The sequence below is a fragment of the Capricornis sumatraensis genome, chromosome 22 (assembly GCF_032405125.1).
Source record: "Capricornis sumatraensis isolate serow.1 chromosome 22, serow.2, whole genome shotgun sequence".
NCBI lineage: Eukaryota > Metazoa > Chordata > Mammalia > Artiodactyla > Bovidae > Capricornis > Capricornis sumatraensis.
Window position 1 is genome coordinate 28,767,951 of NC_091090.1, and position 23,939 is coordinate 28,791,889.

The 23,939-nt window shown below is 42.4% G+C and overlaps 1 protein-coding gene across 1 annotated transcript in view; it reads right to left on the minus strand.

Annotated features, from left to right (window-relative positions):
- Window positions 1-23,939, minus strand: part of PKHD1 (PKHD1 ciliary IPT domain containing fibrocystin/polyductin) — a 445,700-nt gene that overhangs the window by 204,988 nt on the left and 216,773 nt on the right. Inside the window, exons 48-49 of the mRNA XM_068960604.1 lie at window positions 13,525-13,702; window positions 11,467-11,662 (exon numbers count right to left, since the gene is read on the minus strand). Coding sequence (XP_068816705.1) covers window positions 11,467-11,662; window positions 13,525-13,702 — 374 coding nt within the window. The remainder of the gene's footprint in view (window positions 1-11,466; window positions 11,663-13,524; window positions 13,703-23,939) is intronic.

Consider the following 23,939-nt stretch of genomic DNA (forward strand, 5'->3'; position numbering starts at 1 on the left):
TATAGCAGAATATCATCTTCAGAAATACAGAATCATGATGCTGTATACCTGAAACTAATATAATATTGAAAATCAGCTCTACTTCAGTGAAAAATATTTTCCCTATTATAAAATGTTTGTGTCTGTGGCTTTCTCCTTACACTGTACACATTTTGAGACCAGGAACAATGGCCAACTTGTTCTTCATGTGTTCTCCTTTATCATTCCTTCCAAAACTTTACTTATATTGTTTTTTTATACTATTGCCCATTTTACCCACTTTTCTAACTTAATAATAATAATTAATAATAAAGCCACCAGCTCAACATCTTATCTCTTTTTTCCCTACAATGCCTAATATCCATTTCTACTCACACCGATCTATGCATTTCCTAAAGTTGAAAAGTGCATCTAGAACCAAACTGTGACACTTATAGCAAGGTCACTCTCAATGAGCAAATATTATTGTGCATCAACTGTGGTGAATTCAGGACTGCCTCGATCCTCAGCTCTGTCTCTAAATCTCTGAGGGAGGGGTTTTTCTCCTGTATCTTAAGATCCTAGACATTGTTGGGCATGTATATCTTAACTCTCATGAACCAATCTAGATAAACTGCTCTACTCTGGATGCCAGGATTTATTAATAACTCACCATTTCAACAAATTAAACAATTGGAGGCAAGAAATAACCCTTTTAAAGGAACTCAAAGACAAAGTAGTAAAAAAGTTCGATTCAATCAGAAAGAAAAGTCAAATTTATGGCAAAATGACATCTAAAACACACATAAGTCTATAACAATAAAATACCCTTGCACAAGAGAAAGGAATAAAATATTGTAATAGAATCAAACTCTAGGAAAGGTAAATTTTAAAAAAATTCTGAGAATCATTTGGAAAGGGAAGTTAGCTCATTTAAAGATGTTATTAAAATCATCCTTGTACTCACAGATATAGAAAACAAATGTATGGTTGCCAAAGGTGAAGGAAGGACAAAGTAGGAGTTTGGGATTAGCAGATACACAATACTATACATAAATAAACACAAGGGCCAACTTTATAGTACAGGGAATATTCGATATCTTGTAATAAGCCATAGTGGAAAAGAATAAGAAAAAGAATATATATGTGTGTGTGTGGGGAGGGGTGGGGTATAACTGAATTGCTTTACTGTGCAGCAGAAACTAACAGAACATTGTAAATCAACTAGATTTCAATAAAAAAATATTTCAATTATCCTTGTTAATAATTTCCAGGCATTTGTAAATTTTAGTACATCTGTGCCTTCTTCCTTAAGACACAGCCCCTGAGGTAAAGAAAGTGAAAAAAAAGTCACATGTAAAGAGTCTTTTTCAAAGCTACTCTAGCAATTGTATAATGATTTATTCAACCCAAAATATATAATATTTATACTTAGGGGAGAATAGAAACATCATTTTTCCCACTACATAGAGGAGGGGCTTTGAAGTAAAGGGAAAGTAATCCATGCATCCAGAATTCCCTGCCTTCCCTGGTGGCTCAGATGTTAAAGCATCTGCCTGGAATGCGGGAGACCTGGGTTCGACCCCTGGGTAGGGAAGATCCCCTGGAGAAGGAAATGCAACCCACTCTAGTACTCTTGCCTGGAGAATCCCGTGGAGGGAGGAGCCTGGTAGGCTACAGTCCATGGGGTCGCAAAGAGTTGGACACGACTGAGCGACTTCACACACACACAAAGGATCCCACCGGCAGTGCAGCGTCCGGCGCTGAAGTTAACACTGACTATACAGTCCTGATAGGCAGCAGTGATGATTACCCAGAAGACTGAAAAGGTGAACCCTGGACATCTCTGACTCCCATGATAGGCTGTCTCACTTTCCTTTGTCCACTAAAGCCCTCACCCAGGCCCTGTTCCTAGTAAACCAAGGCTCCCTGGAGCAGCGAGCTGTCACACCTGCACCTCTGTACCAGTGGCTTCCAAGCTGGGCAGATTCTGGCTTTGTTCAGCCTCTACAGGTATACAGATGGCTCCAACCTCCAGAGCAACCTCTTCCTCAAAGCAGACATTGAAATCATTAATAACATAGGCATTGAAAAGCTATTACTCATTTTATTAAAGCAAGTATGTAAATATCATTCAATCTGAGAAGAGAAGCAGTTTCAGTAGCAGAGAAAATGGGGCACAAAAGTAGGAAAAACGAGAAAAGTCTCATTTCCTACACTGCATGCCCCCTGCGGGCTGCCTCTGAGCACGTGTGCTGATGCAGTAGGCTGCTTCTTCCCCAACACCCATTCTAACCTGAGAGAGACCATGGAGAGTAAACAGGAAGCTTATGGGTGAAATTCAGCAGCCTGGATTTGAATCCTAGACCTTCCGGATCCTCCATGTGGGTAACTGACAAGTTCTTAGCCTCACTCACTTCCTCTGAAAATAGGAATCATCCTATTATCTATGTCATAGGGTGATCAGGAAGAAAAGATGGGATAATCCAGGTAACACGCTTAGCACAGGACTTGGTTTCAATGAACAATACATGTGAGTCATCATCAATACTGTTATTAAGACATGCTCATTTTTCTAGGAGCCAGTTAACAAAACCAAGGGAAAAAATGCTTTTATTCTTCTGACAGCTGCACCTAATCATGATGAGCCCTAGTATTCCAAGTTGTAAGCAACTTAACCAGATCCACTAAAGTTTGCTAAAGTGCTTCGACTCTATAAAAGACAGTATAAATGCAGTGTCATTTCCAATGTGGGTACATACAAAGAAGGATAAAAATCATCTGAGACTTAAGGTATTGACTCAGGGAGAGTTTAAGAGCCTAACACAAGCTGTGATATTGCACATGTGTTTTCTCAGTGCTTACGATTTCTGATTTTGTGTTTGTAAGATGAGAACGGTTAATCTCCTTTGTTTATCAATGGAAACTCACTGCCGTTGATCCTTCCCAGATTGTAAGAATATCTGGTTGGCCCTCAAAAAGAAAAGAAGTCTTTAAGTCAATTACAGCCAAATTATTCTGATGAGTGCTATATGATCTAAGCTTGCTATAAACACAGACCTCTAGGAGGAAGAGAAAAACGTGTAAGAAAATGGCTCCCGGTGAGAGAGGAATTACTCAAGTAGATCTGATTCTAGTGCCTGCCAGAGTGATGTGTTGTGCCGGCAAATTCTGTCCTCCTGAGGGCCCTAGGGAAGAGAAAAATTAATTGATTCTCTCCCAGAGCAGGTCCCATTTTCTCTTGGAATTTTGGAGGGGAAGAGTACCTGTCTATCTAAAAAGAAAAAACACCTGGCATCTTAGCAATAGATCCCTTGCCTGTTTTCTTCTTCATTCTATCCCCTGCTCACTTGGCCTCTGAGGATTGTACAGTGAATCTCCCTACATACAAACCTTCAAGTTGCAAACTTTCAAAGACGTGAAAGTGTATCCTGTTCCAGTAAGGAACCAGAACCAGTGCCATCAGCATCGGGTGTCACTTGCCCTCCGTCTCCTTGCTGACGATCCTTCAGCTCTACCCTCTCCCGCCTCCTCTCCCTCCTCCAGTCAGTAACTCTTCTTGCCTGCTCACTCGATGCCAGCCCCTGTGTGCCAGCTGTTGTACTGTACTACTGTACTTTTCAAGGTCCTATACTGTAAGTTTAAAAACGTTTTATTTGGGGGTCTGTTCAGTTTTTATGTATTGTGTGAAAAGTATTACAAACCTATTATAGTACACTACTATATAGCTGATTGTGTTAGTTGGGTACCAAGGTTAACTTTGCTGGACTTATGCACAAGTTACGCATAATTATGGAACTGAATTCCCTTGTATGTAGGCAACTTATTATGCACACATTGGGACTTCTCGCTCAGCCCACATTTATCTAGGGTGAGTCACCCTCTAACTGCATGTGGACAGAACAGAAAAGAGCAAGTACTTCTGTGTCTGTGAGTTCCATCCAGTCTTATCAGCTCATGCCTGCTTTCCATCTCTCTTGGCCCTGGACACACTTCCAGCACCATCTTCATGGGCCAGCTCTTGGGTTGATCCTGTCTTGGCATTTTCATCTTCACTTGCCCTGTTGGCCTCTACCACTTCTCACAACTCCTGTGCCCTCCTGCCCTGCTTCTCCCTCCCTGTTCAATTCTTGCTGCCTAGAAATCAGCTCTTTTACCCAGCCACAGAGCAGGCTGTTTTGTCAATTGGTTCCTGGGCAGCTAAAGCTTGATTTGCAGGACCACACTCCTGTCTGGTTCCAGCCTCTCAGAGATAGCCACTGAGACACCTCAGCACTCATCACTCAGGATCTTTTCAAGACCTTCGAAGAAACTGGATATGAAGATCCTTCTAAGACTTGTGAGTCTTCTATTACTCCCAATAACATTCATTCATAAAAAGGTATAATTTTTTAAGAGCAAAAGAATTTGATCGAGATGTCAATAGATACATCTACATTAAACAGTCCTGAGAGTTGGCTCAATTATACCTTCTTAATTAACTCAGAGAACAATCACAATTGTTATTCTGACTCAGAGCAATGTTTGCTGCACTTGCACAGCAGGCGTGTGATTCCTGGGCCCTGTGCAGAACCAGCGCCTCTGGCAGGGGAGCAGGGAACCTGGAAGCGAGCATTCCAGCTGCGTGCCCAGGAGGCACACTTAGAAAGCACTTATGGAAGGAAGTTTACAACCTTTCTCATACCCTACTCTCAAAATGCGATTTTTACTCAGAGGCAGGTGTTCTTAGCAAATGAGGAAAGGGACCCAGAATTAAAAAAAAAAAAAAAAAAAAAAAAGATCCTTACATTCACAATTCTTACTTTTCATCATTTATACCAAAAACTTGAAAGTCAAAGTCTTCTCCCAAAATATAAAATAAATGTGATGATTCTAGTAGGATAAAAGTTCTAATAGTTATGGATGTTAATATATTTTAGAGAAAGCCAGTAGGTCACTAAACCCATGATTTTATGGATATTATTGCTTAAAAAGAGATGGACTTTAAAAATAAAACAGTGTGGGAGTCGACTTAAGAAAATTATCAAGTAAGTAATAGTATAGGAGGTAGGATGTGACGGTGTGAAGGTGTTACTCAAATGCCTAAAGTTTAAGAAGTACTGTTAATAAGTATAGGTTTTTCCTACAAATAGAAGAAAGAAGATCTGGTTTACAAGGGTAGGAACATAAGCTTGGATTAAAACAAAACAAAACACTAGTATACTAGAAACACTGAAACAGTCAGAAAATCCAAGTCACGATACTGGTTATACCACGTGTGACCTGTATGAACCAAAGCCAGCCACCAGCATCACTGAGAATGAGCTCCTTAATCTTGAGTGATTCCTTGAAAGTGTATCTGATTCTGACTCCTGGGTTTTCCTTCCTTCCTTCTTTCTTTCCTTTTCTCTATTTCTCCCTTCTCCTTATGGAGAAGTTGCTCGTAATTGGGAAGCAAAAATCACTTCTCACATCCACAGCTCCCGTTCCAGTCTCTCTATTTTTGCCATAAAGGTTTGTCATGCATGTCCCTGAAGTCAACTCTCTGTATTACCGGTACAAAATCCTTGGGGATCTTTGGGGAATGAGTTTTCTATAAGAATGTAAATTAATTTATTAACTAGAATGCCATAGATTGCCTCAGAGGGCCTCAACATGGGAATGGGTACAGAGTTTCAAAGGATTACGATTCTGCCCTGTTCACAGAATCCTCCCCCAAGAGCTCTGGGGAACCAGCTGAGTCTTCCCTCCTTAGATTCTGGCAAGATTCCTCCTTGAGGAGTTGCATGGGGTTTCCTAGACCCACTGAGAAACAGAAGGGTCCAGGTAGCAGGCAGCTCCATCCCAGGACCTTAGCACTTTGAGGAGAGAGAAACCTGGGCAGTTAGGAAAACACTCTTTATTTTCAGGATCTCTCAAATTAAAGCATCATTTCTGAGACTTCAGTGTGATGTGACCTAAGTTCTTTGGAGTAATAGGAACAGACAATAAAGTCCATTTGTCTTTCTATCCACAGCCCTCTTGCCCTCATGGACAAGAGCCCCAGATTCTTGCCAAAGAGCCTATCTTTATCCTGGTAAGTGGGATAGTTGGAAACAAGCACCAGCCAGCCTGGCTAGACATGTCTGTTTTTTCAGTCTGATGAGAAGAAGGTGGTACATGGGAGCCTCTGAGCCTAGCAGGCGGACTTTCTCAGCTGCCACCTCGCACAATATCCCAGCTCGGCTGCATCTCCGCTGTGCGAGTGGGGGCTGTGTGAACTCAGGAGGGCGAGTGTGAATAGCTCGGCATCTGATATGAATTTATCACCGGCTGCTGGTTGGGCGGGGGATAGAGCAAAGGGAAGGGGCTGTGAGTGTTTAATGCACCCTGCCACAACCCAACAGTTTGCCCTAAAGAGCCTCTTCCCTGTATAAAAGGGACGGGGTCAAAAGTAAGTTGACCTCAGACAGAATGCACGATTATTAGAAGAGGACGGTGCGGGAACAGCTGCTGGGACCCCACTGGTTCCGCATCAGGCTTCCAAGAGTCAGAATATGAATAATCAACTCAGGATTGTTTTCTCCACCCCTCTCCACCCCCACCACCTCCCCCCAACCTTGTCCTCCTGTTTGGGGCAAGTCCTATTCTATTTCTACAGGAAGAACCATAGCCCTCCCTAGCAGCTGCAATAATTGTGTTCCTATTGTGATGAAGACCTCCTCCTGGCCACCCCCCTACAAGTGGCCATTGTCAGCATGGAGTCAGTGATTACACGCTCCGCCTGATGCTTTGGGGGGCCCAGCTGCCTAAGAGCTGACACACGAGCGTGTGCGGAAGGCCAGGGAGGGGGCCAGTGGAGGTGGAGGCAAGAAGTGGTGCGGGGGGAGGGAATCCCACGTCTGTGAGATGGGACTCTGACATACCAGACCTTTTGCATAAGTCAAGCCCAGAACAAATGAGGCTTTATCAGGCCCCAGTGACAAGGGGTCTCATCTGCCTTTGAAGTGGAGCAGAGCATGGGGCCTAGCAGCTTTTCCTCCTTTGGACCAAGCAAACATCCTTCTTTGATACGCTACATGCTCATTATCTCTGCCCCATTTAATGATTTTTGATTGAAGGGTGGCGGCTGGGATGCTGAGAAGATCGTTAGAGAGGCTCCAGTCCAGCCAAGCCCCGCAAGAAAGGCTTTCCTTGTGCCCAGGCCTAAATTCGGAATTTCTTAACAGTGTGCGCTTGTTCTTAGAGGCAGATAAGGGCTGAGCGTGAAATTCTTAATTAAGCAATAAATAGAGAGTGGGGTGTCAGCAGATGTACCCAGTAGCCATGGCAACGGGAATCACATGGGCGAGAGTGCTGAGACTAGATGTAGGCCTCAGGCCTGGGCCTGACTGACAGCTGAAGAATCCTACAAAGCTTGTACACCAGATTAATTAGCTGACTAATTATTTCATAGCGTTAATGTAACTAAAAAATAAAAATAGTTCACCATGAACTGAAACATTCCTGGGGGAAAAAAAAACCTGCAGGGACAGAGACAGCGGGCTATTGGCTGCATGCGTAAGGCAGAGATGGGAGCACTGGTGGGCCCAACTGCAGAAACTGAAAGAGGGGTTCTCTGGATTTGACTCCGACTTTGACGCTATAAAGGAACTCTTGTTTTACAGTCAGACCTGTCCATAAGCATGGCGTAGAAGTGACAATTCATGACTGCCATTCATAACAGTTTGTTCTAGCAAATATTGCCCCTCCGGGACCCTAACACAAACCATAGCATGCAAGGACTTCACTCGTGGTCTGTGTTTAAGTGGTTCCCCGGGCAGAAATCTCAGGGGCATCAGAAAGGCAACCTGAACCAATCTCCTTAAGAGAGATGTTTTTAAATGAACGAGGTTATCTTAGTCTGTGGGTAACAATTGCTTAAGTGGTATTAAGTTTCAATCAGGGGACCCATATATCATACATGTCATGTTATCATGAATCTGTTATCTTACAAAAGCTAGTCAAGGAAAATAGAATGAGACTCTTGCAGACAAGTTATGACAGGTACACCGAGTTCAAGGCACCTGAGATTGTTCCTCTTCAGGGTAGAGGCGGAGGTGGGAACAGAAAGAACCGTTTTAGAGAAGTCATCTACTGAGAAAGTGTATAGTGAAATAACAATGCGTGCGAATCACACTTGGAGACGCTGGGTGTTTTGTACCACAATTCCAATAGATAAGTGAGCTTAGCCTCATTGTATGGATTAGCCACAGAGGAAGGAAACATTTATAATTCCATGCCCCAGGTAAAATAACCAGCCAGCCACTGATTAAAGCCCGAAGCCCCAAACTCTGGCCTTGAGCTTTCCAAAGAAGCTGCTTTCTGTAAAGACGTTTGCCGAACAAAGGCAAAACTTGCCTTGGTAAAGAAGAGAAAGGCAAGGGTCAAAGAATATTATATGTGCGGGATTTTTTTCTTTCTCACTGGGGATCAGTGAGAAACGTTCTCCCGGAAACCTGCCGGGCACCCCCCAGCCTGGCTGGTCAGTGGTCCATGATTATTGAGTGGGCAGCACACTCTAGTGGACAGGCACAGCCAGGAGCCGGAATGCCTGGGTTCTACTCTCTGCCAATCTCGCTGGGTCGCAAAGGAGTCAGGCATCTTAGATCATACACCAAGGAGCCAAATGGAGGAAATGAAGATAATTGGGATTTTTTTAAAACTTCCTCTCCGAGGGGGATGTGGTAGGGTTATGAACAAACAATACAAAAGACGGGCCACTTAGAAGTGGTCAAGGAGTGAGTGAAGGCCAGCCAAACGTCAGTGGAGCAGGATTCCGAATTGAAGGCCAGCGGGTAAAACAGCAATGTCTCCCCCACGCCCACCCCCCAAAGTCTGACAGGAAACTCAGTGGACCTGGAGGAGGTCAAGCAGCTCCTTTACAATAAAATGAATTTTCTGTACACACAACGCTCTCTATGAGGTTTTTTCTTTCTTTTTTTTTTAAATTCCAGAAACATGTCTACTTTAACTGTGAAGTCTTCTCTTCTCTTCTTAGATTAAGTGTACTTTATGTAAGTTACCCCAATCACAGACTTATAAAGTCACACAGCCCAAAAAACAATCAGGCGAAAGTAACAAGCTCATCAGGGCTTCCCTGGTGGTTCAGCTGGTAAAGAATCTACCTGCAATGTGGGAGACTTGGGTTCGATTCCAGGGTTGGGAAGATCCCCTGGAGAAGAGAACAGCTATCCACTCCAGTATTCTGGCCTGGAGAATTCCATGGACTGTATAGTCCATAGGGTCGCAAAGAGTCGGACACGACTGAATGACTTTCACAACAAGCTAATCAATAATTAACTGGAACTATTGCATAGAGCCTTTTTGAGGTGTCAGCTACAACTATGTCACTGCCATGGGGGGTTGGTCTATGGAAAACACGGTCGCCTCCTCATCAACTTCACAGTGGTGGTGCAAACTTTACACAGAGAGTATAAAAAGTCACAACCCATCATACACAACCCAATATCGCTGCACGGGCCACCTCCATAGGGGACCTGTTTGTGAACCATGGTTCCTCCCAAACCCTCAAGGCCTCACTGTGCCAGCCTGGGAATGGGAACAGGATTGACTCTCGTCACCTATGGCTCCACACACTCAAAGGCACAAATGACCAGGGAAGTCACGACCTAGAGTCCTGGAAATCCTCTCCAAGGAACAAAGGTCTCTAACTTTAGTAAACATTCCATCAACCCCCTGTGGCTTCCTGTTCCTTGACCGACACACTTTGTTCAAAAGTGGAGCTACTAAAGGATTCTGATACAAAGACTCTTTAATTAATAAAAGCCATCTGCCTAATAAAAATGGTTTATATTGAAATATTCACCTACATCCTGCATCTGTACATATAGTATAAATATACATATAAATACAGACACACTTATACAGACGTGCATTTAGAACATATGTATAAATACAACACAATCGTATAACTTGCTATTAATTCAATAAATAACGCCATCAAAGAGGAAGAAAAATCTGTAACTGCATGACTTGATTTTTTTTTCTCTATGCCACGAATGTTCCTTTATCATGCTTACTTTTTGTGACTGTTCAAACTAGTGTGCAGTTCATGAACAAAAGCTGATCAATGAACAAGACAGGCTCCTCAGAAACATGTTAAATAATAAAACACGAGCAATTTGAAATTAAAATTTTGTTTCAGTATATACATCAAATGAATAGCCACAATTAAAGTTAACAGCAACTATTTGCTCTTACTTAATGGTTGTATTTGACTTTAGTGGTAAAATGGTGTCAGGTATCTCTGTCCATCTTGAAGTTTTATAGTTTGAGGTTACATTTATAGATGGATCAAATCAGAAATAAAATCTGGATGGTATATTTCAGTGCAAATAAAATATACAGCAATCCATTTGGCAAACACTTTTAAAAACCCGGGAAACACCATCCTCTCCTCTCTGGTGCTATGAAAATGTAAGAGAACCAGGGCCCAAGTGTGATCCGACTCAGCTAACATATGGCTAGGCACAAGTGATAGAGACACGGAACTTGGGACACCTGCCAGCTCTCTAAGTCTTTAGGGCCAAGTTTGGCTCATGGCAGAGGTTGGGTCTTGCCATGCTTGACAGGGTCCTGAATTAGACCAAGATCTATGAAGATTAGTTTGTAACAAATTGTCATTCTAGAGACTCATTTTTTCAGATTCTCCTTCCTACAGACCACTGAGCTAAGGTTAGCATAAGTAGACATCATGGCACTCAGAGTGATTAATGAAACAATATGGAAATGCAATAAGAGATGAGCTCCAGGAAGTCAAAAGAAATCTATGGCCCTGAGTCACACACAGGGCTCCCATGAAACATGCACAATAAGAAAGTAAGGAAATCCTGCCGGCCCCTGTTACTGTGCAGTCACAGTAAGGCTTCTGGTTCCATAAAACAAGGCCCATGGATCCTTCACCCCGATTCTGTATCTGACACCGGATGAGACAGCCCATCCCCCAGTCCTCAGCACTCTGTGCATCTCACCTTCCTATCCTCAGACTGCCTTCCAAAGCTTCTCACCTTCCACACTGACTACATTCTTCATCCTGCCTCTCTTTGCTGTCCCCTGTCCCTGTGATTGCAACCAGCCATCCTGTCTTTACATGTGCAGTTGACCTTTCTACAAATACAATGCTTAATATGAAGGAAAAAGGTGAATAGCAATCAAAGGTTATTAAGCACTTGCTTTGGATCAGACACTATTTTAAAGAATTTTACATGTTATCCTTTACTTAATTTCCTGTTCTTCATGTACGCCCTTTTATTATTCCATTTTACAGAGGAGGGGACTGAGGCTTAGAAAGAATACCTGCTCAGTGTGCCATAGCTAGCAGGTGCTGAAGCTGGCAGGCAGTCTGATTTTGGAACACAATCACCTAGTCACAGCACACAGGTGTCCCTTTCAGTTCCTCATCACTTCATAGCACCAGTGTTTGAAATTCCAAAGGGAATAGTGGTTTCTGACTACACGCACTCAACATGCTCATTCAATCATACTTACCCAGATAGGTGAGTTGTCTCAACTGACTGTCGAAGAACCAGTCGCAGCCTTGGTCCTGGCCAGGCGATGGAAGAGATGAGAGGGACCGCCCCATATGACTCCCACACTTTATGAGGATGTCAGGGTAAACCCACATGTCTGTGTGCACCAGCAACAGGTAATTTCCAGGAGCAAAGTTGTCAAATGTTGCTGAGTACTTGAAGTGAAAGAAAAGTACAAAAGTGCTTTTTTAGAAAGGAAAACTCTTGCCAATAAAAGAGTTACAAAGAACAGGATGGAGTAGTTTAGAAACAGGACCATTCACACCGGCTACTTTTCTTGTGGGAAATGGGTTTACTTAAATTTACTGCACAATAAACTCATAACTAGAGCTACAAAGATCATACAATGTGAGGACTGAAAGCTGTAAGGTTCTCTGTGTGTGTGTGTTAATCATTCAATCTTTGTGACCAACTCTTTGTGACCCCATGGACTGTAACCCACCAGGCTCCTCTGTACAAGGAATTCTCCAGGCAAGAATACTGGAGTGGGTTGCCATTCCTTTCTCCAAGGGATCACCTAACCCAGGTATTGAACCTAGGTCTCCTGCAGTGCTGGCAGATTCTTTACCATCTTAAAAATTCCATGGACAGAGAAGCCTGGTGAGCTACAGCCCATGGGGTCGCAAACAGTCGGACATGACTGACTGACTCACTTTCACTTTACCATCTAAGCCACCAGGGAAGCCCTCTTCTTGTTTAACAATCTAGAGGAGAAAACCAAAGTTCAGATAAGCGAAGTAATTTGTCTCAGGTTAACCACTGGGAAGAGACAGAGTCACGTCTAGAATTCCCACCCAGTTTTCCCCAAGATTCAAATAGCAGGCATTGGTAGGAGTGCCATTCATTTATAACAGTAACAGCTAACATAGCTGAGCATTCGCCACATGCTCAGGTATTATTCATATCAAGGTATTCAATCCTTGAAAGGCCCTGGGAACTGTTACCAGTGCTGACCCCATTTTATAGATGAGGACACTTGAGGCAGGTGGTGGTTCCGTAAATTTTCCCACATCATGAAGTAGGAGAGTGCTGATCTGGGACAGAAACCCAGGTGTCCACCTTTAGAGTCACCATTCTACTGCCTTCACCTCTCCAGAATGTTCTCATGGGAACCTCAAAGAAAGTGGAGAGAGGTGTGCACCCTTCCTGAGAGCCCTGGTGAAGGTATCATAAAGATTCTACTTTGAAATATTGAGGGCAGGAGGAGAAGGGGGCAACAGAGGATGAGATAGTTGGATGGCATTAGTGACTCAATGGACATGAGTTTGAGCAAACTCCAGAAGATACTGAAGGACAGGGAAGCCTGGTGTGCTGCATTCCAAGGGGTCACGAAGAGTTGGACTTGACTGAGCAACCGGACAACAACAAAGGGCACGCCTGCCTCCAGCTCCCTAAGAACTACTCTCGTGACCATTAGGGAGAATGTGTGCGTGATGAGACTGAAAGAAAGAAATGTGCTCAAAAGGAAGAAAAGGAGCTTGAGGGAATCCAACGGACTATTTCAGAAAATGCACCCATTTTCCTCATGGTTATTCCTACCATCCCTCCCCTAACCATCTGACTCCTCCAACCTAACAATGGAAAGGACAGACCTTCACGTGCAAGTTACTCTTTGACCACAAGGTGGCAGTGTGTAATGTAAAAATGCCTTGGGAAGACACTGTCTTTCAGCTATGAAACACTTCCCTGGGGTAGGTTGGTTCTTAGCCCATAACATAAGACTGCAAATCTATAGGATGTTTAGAAGCTGTTTGTCAGTGTATTAATAAAGTTAAATTTTCAGGCAGAATCATGCTGTGTTCAAAGTGAGGTTTAAACAGATTCTACAAGGTTCAAGTTTAAACTGAAAAAAATAATCATATCTCAAATTCAGGTTACATTCATCTGGCAAAAATTCTGCTGCAGTTTGCTTGATCAGCACCAGAAGATGGTAATACCTGCAGACTATTATGTCACAGAAGGAAAGTTGGGAACCCCTGGGGAAAGGAATCTACCAGCGAGCGGATGTCAGGGTTACCTGCAGAGCGCTGCTAGCCCAAGGGCTCTTGAATCGCAGGGAGTAGGTCTCTTGATCCAAGAGCAGGGCCATCCAGCCATAAGGGTTAGACAGTGTGTCATGCACATAACTGACAGTGGTTGTCTTGTTTCTGCTGTCCGTTATGGTTAGATCATGAGAACCGTTGAGGGCATTGGCTCTAGGGAGATTTAAAAGACAAAAGTGGGTGGTAAGTTTTTGTCCATCCTGGATCTAAGGCTCTCCTCTCCCATCAGCTGTAAGCCATCTCCCATTTTCTGCATTATGTCTCCCCAGTGTCTACGGAGGTTTTAGAAGTCACACCATGGGTCAAAATGCCCAGTGGGAGAGTGCTGTTGGACCACGTGTGCACCACTCAGATCTGCAGTGGTCTGTAACACTCAGATCTTAGGCCACTAATCAATGCCACCCTAATGAGTTCATACAGGCTAGGACTAGATATGATTATTTTAACAGAGAAATGTCCATGGTCAGAATATTGCCATGGCCCAGGTTTATCAGCAGAAGAACACACACTACATAGTTAGTAGTTATCTCTCTGGGGAGTAGTGGCTGATGCCCGGAGCCTGATGTGCCTGGACTCACAGAGTCCACCTCCAACTGCCCAGCAGGGATGGCCTCAGTAGCTTCCCCAGAACAAAGAGGACCCTGCGTCCTCTCTTGTGGCCTTACATGATCCCCAGGGCTCACTCAGTGCCAGAGGGATTTGCAGTTTTGCTTCTTAACAAGGACCATGACATTCTGAAGTTAGAGACATTTCCTCTTTTCTGTATCCTGCCCCTTGGCATCGGACTCTGCATAAGATGGGTACTCAAACCATATTTGTTATACGAACAAAAGCTTCCTTGGTGGTTCAGTGGTAGACAATCTGCCTGCAATGTAGAAGACGTGGGTTCGAACCCTGGGTTGGGAAGATCCCCTGGAGGAGGAAATGGCAACCCACTCCCATATTCTTGCCTGGGAAACCTCACAGACCGAGAAGTCTGGCAGGCTACAGTCCACGGGGTTGCAGAGTCAGACACAACTTAGCGACTAAACAATAAACAACAACGATATGAACAAAAACTGCATGGAGGAGCTCTCCCCGAAGCAGTTGGCGCCAACTTCCCAATGTACAGAAAAGTTTTCTAGAAGAATGGCATCTCACCGTGAGGAAAATGGAGACAGAGTATGGCAAACGTACTATGTGAGCGTCACAGGCAGAAACAAAGTTTCAGCTTTCTACAACTTATTCCCCATAGTTCATCCTAGAAAGTGATTTGTTAAGTCTTTACCAGATCGTAAATACATTTTTCCACCTGGCTTAGACCCTAAAAGAAAGTCAAAGTGACAAAAAATTAAAGCAAAAGTTAAAAAAAAACAAACACATAATATGACTGTCCTTCCCCTTTGGTTTAGGTTTCCTGAGAGTGGCATGTTGCTGCAGGCAGATAATTAAATTCTCACAGTAGAAGGAAACGAAATGAAGGAGGATGTTGGGTTTTCAAAGTGAGGGGTGGTGTGAGCAAATCAAAAGTCAATTTACAATTGAGTGGAAATAGTATAAAGAGGAGACTGGTTTTAGTGTTAAATATTTGGGCACCATTGTTACCTGTGTGTAAATTGGAAGTCTATATGTGCAGGAACTAAGTGTATGAATTTGGGGGACTCACTTACCCCTTGTAAGCTTTCCCTTTTTTCAAATGGAGACAACAGTATGTATCTCCTGTAGCAGCTGTGAAACAACGTGATAATCGATATATTCAATAACCATCTCAAGCCCAGTAGCTCATTGAAGAAAGAACCTCAGATGTACCTGGTTTGCCACTCCATCTAGTTATTTTACTGTCTCAAGGTTTATCCAGGATATCTGGTCATTTAAAAACACGCTCACAACCTCTCATGCGCTTTAGCCCTGGTGATACAGTATTTGATACATATTTCTTGTAAGACTTCCCTGGTGGTTCAGATGGTAAAGCGTCTGCCTACAATGCGGGAGACCCGGGTTTGACCCCTGAGTCAGGAAAAAACCCTGGAGAAGGAAATGGCAACCCACTCCAGTACTCTTGCCTAGAAAATCCCATGGACGGAGGAGCCTGGTAAACTATAGTCCATGGGCTCACAGAGTCGGACACGATTGAACGACTTCACTTTCTTTTCTTTCTTTCTTTCTTATAAGACAATGTGTTTGTTTTATCTGTTAATAGATAAAAAGGGATAGAGAATACTCAGGGCATTTGGAATAAAAGAACTACTGTTTCCCAGCTGTGCATTCACTGAACCTTTAGAAATCTTGGGGTGGGGACTTCCCTGGGGGTCCAGTGGTTAAGACTGTGCTTCCACCGCAGAGGATGCAAGCTTGATCTCTGATGGGGAAACTGAGATTCTGTATGTGGTGTGGTCAAAAGAAAAAAAAAATCTTGAGATGGAGGGGCTTCTTCCTCTCTTTGGGTTTCGCATATGAAGGACCTTTTTTCCCCCCATGTATACCAAGATTTAAATTAGAACTAATGGAAATCTGGGCTCATATTCTTAGAGTGGATATGGGGATCATTTGTTCTAACATCCAACCCATTATGGGAATTTCCTCCAGATTTTATCTTGTTATTTCTTTCAGTTATGGGGAGTTCACATCCTCAAATTCCTTCTCCATTTATGAAATTGATTCCTCAATTTTTATTTCAGACAAGTTCAAGAAGGCTTAATTTTCTTCCTTGTATTGTCTAGCCACCCCTCCTCAGTCATTATGAAGACATGAGTCCCAGCATCCCAGGATATTATCCAGCACAATTTGGCCCAACTGATATATTTAATAAATGAAGACAGGCTTCTGGGAAATAAATGTAAAACAAATGTGATAAGAAGAGACAAGTTGAAATCCCAAAGAGGCAAATGAGCTGGCCACCATGGGTACCAAGGTCAATACATCAGGTGGAATTTCCCCACAGTCCAGAAAATAATTCCGAGCATTTCAGGCTCTGAAAGTGCAGCCCTTCAGCTTTCACAGAGACGCTGGCTCTGGAAAATGAATCACAAGACCAAATTCCAAGAAATACTCACTGATAAATCAGAATTTCCATTTTAAAATTTGCAATGAGAAATAAAACTGTCTTTCACGTGGTGGGTGCTCAACAAATTTTTCTTGAATGAATAAATGAGTGTTAAGTAGATTAGAACACTTTGGCTGTTGGCTGTTTAGTGAAGTTTTGTCCCAGGGAAGTCTATCCAGAAAACAATAGTGTCAGAATACTTCTTGTAAATGTATTAATCAAAAGAGATAACCATTTGATGATAAGTTATCAGATCTTGATACAGTTCAGTTCAGTTCAGTTGCTTAGTCATGTCCGACTCTTTGCAACCCCATGAATCGCAGCACGCCAGGCCTCCCTGTCCATCACCAACTCCTGGAGTTCACTCAGACTCACGTTCATCGAGTCCATGATGCCATCCAGCCATCTCATCCTGGGTTGTCCCCTTCTCCTCCTGCCCCCAATCTCTCCCAGCATCAGAGTCTTTTCCAATGAGTCAACTCTTCGCATGAGGTGGCCAAAGTACTGGAGCTTCAGCTTTAGCATCATTCCTCCTAAAGAAATCCCAGGGTTGATCTCCTTCAGAATGGACTGGTTGGATCTCGTTGCAGTCCAAGGGACTCTCAAGAGTCTTCTCCAACACCACAGTTCAAAAGCATCAATTCTTCGGTGCTCAGCCTTCTTCACACTCCAACTCTCACATCCATACATGACCACAGGAAAAACCATAGCCTTGACTAGACGGACCTTAGTCGGCAAAGTAATGTCTCTGCTTTTGAATATACTATCTAGGTTGGTCATAACTTTTCTTCCAAGGAGTAAGCGTCTTTTAATTTCATGGCTGCAGTCACCATCTGCAGTGATTTTGGAGCCCCCCAAAATAAAGTCTGACACTGTTTCTACTGTTTCCCCATCTATTTCCCATGAAGTGATGGGACCAGATGCCATGATCTTCGTTTTCTGAATGTTGAGCTTTAAGGCAACTTTTTTGCTCTACTCTTTCACTTTCATCAAGAGGCTTTTTAGCTCCTCTTCACTTTCTGCCATAAGGGTGGTGTCATCTGCATATCTGAGGTTATTGATATTTCTCCCGGCAATCTTGATTCCAGCTTTTGCTTTATCCAGCCTGGCATTTCACATGATGTACTCTGCATAGAAGTTAAATAAGCAGAGTGACAATATACAACCTTGATGTACTCCTTTCCCAATTTGGAACCAGTCTGTTGTTCCATGTCCAGTTCTGTTGCTTCTTGACCTGCATACAGATTTCTCAGGAGGCAAGTAAGGTGGTCTCGTAGTTCCATCTCCTTAAGAATTTTCCACAGTTTGACATGATCCACACAGTCAAAGGCTTTGGCGTAGTAAATAAAGCAGAAGTAGATGTTTTTCTTGAACTCTTTTTTCTCGATGATCCAATGGATGTTGGCAATTTGATCTCTGGTTCCCCTGCATTTTCTCAATCCAGCTTGAACACCTGGAATTTCACAGTTCACATACTGTTGAAGCCTTGCTTGGAGAATTTTACTTTGCTAGCATGTGAGATGAGTGCAGTTGTGCAGTAGTTTGATCATTCTTTGGCATTGTCTTTCTTTGGGAAAGTTGGACTATAAAGAAAGCTGAGCACCGAAGAATTGCTGCTTTTGAACTCTGATGTTGGAGAAGACTCTTGAGAGTCCCTTGGACTGCTAGGAGATTCAACCAGTCAGTCCTTAAGGAAATCAGTCCTGAATAGTCATTAGAAGGACTGATGCTGAAGCTGAAACTCCAATACTTTGGCCACCTGATGCGAGGAACTGACTCATTGGAAAAGACCCTGATGCTGGGAAAGATTGAAGGCAGGAGGAGAAGGGGACGACAGAGGATGAGATGGTTGGATGGCATCAACTGCCTTGATGGACATGAGTTTGAGCAAGCTGCAAGAGTTATGATGGACAGGGAAGCCCAGCATGCTGCAGTCCACGGGGTAGCCAAGAGTCGGACATGACTGAGCGACTGAACTGAACTGAGTGGTCGGAAAACCTCCTCTGCACACATGTAAGCAACTGCACTAACAGTGGGCCTGGCTTAGGAAAATGCGAAGATTTCCTTATGAACTTAGATTTCTTCTATCCAAGTGGAGTGTTCTCAGTTAAACTATTTTTAGATTAGAGTCCTGGTTTTATTTTTAACTATAGAACAAAAGAATTCTATTTGTTCAAATACATCCATCTGTTCACATTTAATTCCTCTGGTCTATATTTTGTCACTTTCTTTGCCTTACCAACCCATATTTTGTCACTCTTCTCTTAAGACATCATGTTTATTTCCAGAAATACTTCATTCCAGCAGTGTGGCCTCAAGAATCCCCCTGGTCACTTTGATGAGACTTAATTATTTCTTAATTTTCTATCAGTATCACATTTACAAATCATTTTTAGGATCTAATTTATTCAGATTCCATTATTATAGATCGTAATAGCAATTACTGCAGGAATCATTTTCAGGCCATACTCCCCAGTTTCTAAAGACCCCTATACACATGACCCTGTTTTCAAATGTTAACATCAGTTCAGTTCTACTTGTCTTTAGGACTTCTGTAGCTTCTTTTTGATCCCCTTCTTCCAATCAGTATGAGCCACCAGGGAAGCCCAAATCAGTATCCAACCTGATGCTAACTCCTTGATCAACTGGAGAACCAACCACAGCACACTGTGATCCTAAATCATTCTTCCCTCCTCCTTCTTCATGCACTGCTTGGATTCTCCCAAGCTGCCCCATCTATCCCAACAGAGGTTCATATGGGACACAATTTCACAGGCATTTGTGGACAGCATGAGCTTTCTTTAGAGCAATACAAGTAGAGAAGGAGGTTATCAAATACTCCTTTATCACAGTTGGTAGTGGAAAGGGTCGCATGGTGCATTTGAAAATCAAACCCGAATGGGAAAGACCAGTCTTTGAGGAGGCAAGATGCCTTGTCTTGACTGTCACCCTGGGGGCCAAAAATTCGTAGTCAAATCAGCACCCATCCTTCTAGGCCAAATGCCAGTGGTGACAGTGGTGGGCTCTTCTGAAAAGCACCCAAAGAACATTCAGAATAGAAGAATACCATGAAGAGAATTTACCAACCATAATTACGACAATTTTCTCTTGCCCTAAATAGCCACTAATTTCCCCGTGCCCTAAATAGCCACCAATCTCCCTCTCTTTACTGTTAATGAAGCAAAGGAGCACACTGAAGTATTTCTAATTTGGAGGAGCCAAGGGAGGCTGCATGGGCCATTAGCAGCAGAGAGCTTCATTACTAGGGGAGGAAGTCTCTCCCTGAACTTCGCGTGGCTTTATGTGCAAGAAATCAGGAGGCAACCAGTCCATTTGAAATGTTAACCCTTACCTTGGTGTCAACAGCAGCTCCTGGATACAATCAAAAAGACAAGAAAACTACAAGCTTTTCCTTTTCTATGAGGGAGCATATTTTTATTTTTTTACTCACCAAGCCTGTTTTTAATTCAGGGACATCCTCCTTTAGAAATATAACAGTATCACTTGATAAAACTCCCCAACCCAAGTCCCAAGTTACAATACTAGTTATATCAACAGTTCTATAATTTAGTGCCCAGATACTATGTGGAACTATTGAGTGCATACTGCCCACAGAGGATTTGTTAGGCAATCAACAATACCACTGAGAACAAATATTAACTCCCCGGTTTGTGTTTATCATTAGCTTACTTTTCCTGAGGGTCCATATCTCTGTGTATTAAGACAAACACTTCACTGAGCTCTAAATGCCCTATGTTTGGAACAATTGTGAAGTAAACCCCTTATAATTTTGCATCTCCTAAGCCAACACATCATAATAACTAGCCCCAAAGGGTGCCGTCGGCATCGCCTGGATATTCATGCTTGCTGATGCTACTCTCATCTTTTACTGCATAAAGAAGACAAAATCAAAATGTTGAGCACAGCCAACAGATTTTAGTGGCATTATTTTTCTCCAGCATCTTTAAAACACACTGGACTCCTAAAAGCTCCTTGTCAGAAGCTCTCCATGTCCTTTGTTTTGAAGAGTCTTATTTTTGCATAAGTAGCCCATCCTACGCAGATTGCTAACTAACGGTGCTATCTCCTTGCTTTTGTGGCTTGTAAATAAACTGCCTCTCCCCACTGGTAAATAACAGTAACAAACACATTTTTAACAAAAAAAAAAAAGACTTCGTCAGAGGATGACTATTCTCTCTACTGATCTGCCATCACCCAGTAATATTTAATGTGTATCAATAAGAAGTCTTCTATGTATACTCTTATTGATTGAGAAACAAATATTTCTCCTTCTGAGTAAGAAACCTAAAAAGAGAAAAGAAATCATAACTCTCAGTCTTTGCCCCAAACTTGGAACAATCCTTAAATTCACATAAAAAATAGAACAAGTACAGAGATGCAAGCCATGCGATTTAATAATCTTGCATTTCTAAGGACCCCTTGTACACTGTTAGGGCTTCCTGGGGGCTCAGATGGTAAAGAATTTGCCTGCAATGCAGGAGACCCCGGTTTGATCCCTTGGTTGGGAAGATCCCCTGGAGAAGAGAATGGCAACCCACTCCAGTATTCTTGCTAGAGAATCTCATGGACAGAGGAGCCTGGCAGGCTACATTCCATAGGGTCACAGACACGACTGAATGACTAACACTTTCACTTCACCCACACAGTTAGTGGGAATGAAAGCTGGTGCAGCCACTGTGTAAAACAGCACGGAGGTTCCTTAGAAAACTAAAAGTAGAATTATCATATGACCCAGCAATCCCACTGCTGGGCATATATCTGGACAAAATTATAATTCAGAAAAATACATGCACCCCTCTGTTTATAGCAGCACTATTCACAATAGCCAAGACACGGAAGCAACCTGAATGCCCATTGACAGATGAATGGATACAAATCATTTTTATGGCCAATGGAATACTACTGGGCCATAAAAAGGAATGAAATAATACCATTTGCAGCAACATGGATACAGCTAGAGATTATCATATTAAGTAAACTAAGAAAGAGAAAGACAAATACCATATGCTATCACTTAAATGTGGAATCTAAAATATGGCTCAGATGAACTTTTCTATAAAACAGAAATAGATTCGTAGACATAGAGATCAGACTTGTGGTTGCCAAGAGAGTAGAAGGAAAAAGGATGGACTCAAAGCTTTAAGTTGATAGATGTAAGCTATTACATTAAGAATGGATAAACAACAAGGTCCTAATGTGCGACACAGGGAAGTATATCCACTATCCTGTGGCAAACCATAATGGGAAAGAATATTTACAAAAAACATATGTATGTATATAACTGAGTCACCTTGCTACATAGCAGAGATTGGCCCAATATTGTAAATCAACTACACTTCAACAAAAAAAAAATAATAGTCCTTGAATTTCTGGCAGGTATACCCTGACATCATGGGTCCTCCATGATGGAGGATCCAAAGTTATCCTCCATGACTTTGCTGATGTATATTTCTGTGTATCTCTTTTCAGAGTCAGCTAAAGCAATAATAATAATTGATTGTCAAGTCCCCAAATCAACCTAGCATCTCCTCAAACATAGCATTTACAGTTTTTGCAATGTACTTGACAAAAATTCTTGCCAGTTACACCTTGATCCTTGAAGAAGAGAAGCAGTAGCTATCTACCCATACTTTAGATACCATGGCATCTCCAGCTTAATCTGTGGGATGAAGCTGGTATGGCTATCTCAGAACATGAGAATATTATCCTTAGAGCTACACAACCACAAGGTAGACAACTGCTTGTCAGGAATACTGAAAAACAATTCCATGCAGGCAGGTAGTTACAAAGCCCACCCTCCCTTTTATCCCTATGCATACCTGGTACTGGTAGGACTGACCGACACCTACCCACGAGTTCATCACCAGCCCTTCTTCACAACTCCATGTTCAGTGACATCATGATGTCAGCCTTATTCCAGTCATGTGAGAGTATTTTCACCAAGGAATTAGGCAAATGCTACAAATCAGGCTTTTTATTCTAGTTGTAAAACAGGTACCAGCACGCCCCTGGGCCCCTTTATTATTCACGGAATTTAATAACCGTGGAGTATTATTGATGCTGTTCCTTGGTTTGGGCTCCATTTTTATGTTTCGCTCTTATATTTTACTTCTGTAACCTCTGCTGCCTAGAGAAGATAAAACTTCTTGGAATTTCCCTATCTCACATGGGTGTTTTTGGTTTTTTTTTTTTTTGAGAACTGAAAAGATACCATTAGTGATGCTATGCCTATTTATCCCTAGGAAGAGAGCTAGGCGATTGTTAGAAGAAAAGCTAGGCCACAATTTCCATTTGAACTCTTCTTTACTTTTACATTCACAGAGGCAGGGGGTGCCTCATACTCTGAATACTGACACATTAAGAGCAGTTCCATAGGTAAACACTGAATGTAAGCTCTACAGGAGAGGATATTAAGCAAGATCTAAGAATCAAGGTGATCAACAACAACATTAACCTTTTCTTTCCTAGGAGAAATAGGAAGGAAGAAACAGACAGCATCGGGGGCATGAGTGAATCAAAAACTGTGTCCGGAAAGACTCCAGATTCCACGACTTTCTGGGAGGTTTCTGGATCAGTGCGATGTCTCGTGACTATTGGAAAGTGTTCCCTATCTTTCAAGAATTGGATTAAGTTTCATTTGAACAAACTTAATTCCCTTGCCAGGCATTTGTTTCTCAGAAACATAATCATCTATATTTTATTCTATTAGTAGTAAGTTTATATGTTGTTTTATCAATCATAAATGTAGAGACTTTCAAAAACAACATTTACTGAGCACTTACTACGTGCCCAACAACGACCCCATGAGTGAAGTAACATTTTGCTCTTTTTACTGTCTTGAGAACTGAAGCAGAAAGAGGTGAAGTAACTTGTCCAGGAAGATACCTAGGAAGTGGTAGAGGGAGGGTGGTTTATGATTTATACCCACAAATGATTCTTAATTACTTCTTTATTCTTCAGCCTTTGAAAAATAATTTCAAACATATGCATATAGCCAGACTTTCTTTTATGTACTTCCTATTAAAACTCAGAAGGACTGGTTGGCTAACCTACAACATCTTGTAAACTCTTTTAATTTCCCCCACATTTGGTTCAGTACATAATTGGAAGACAGATCAAGGCTTGATTTACTGATATTTGAATAAATCTGTGTCAACTGAAGGAGTTGTAGAGTGCTCTAAACCAAAAAAACAAATAATTCCCAGATGGTAATTGTGAAAGTTGGTTCTCATTCTCCCCATCACAATTCTGTGCATCTATACCACCAGGAAAAGAAAATGTTTGCAAATGTATGCAAACTGCTATTTCAGTAGGGGTGGGGTAGGGGCGGAGTTGAGAAGAAATCAG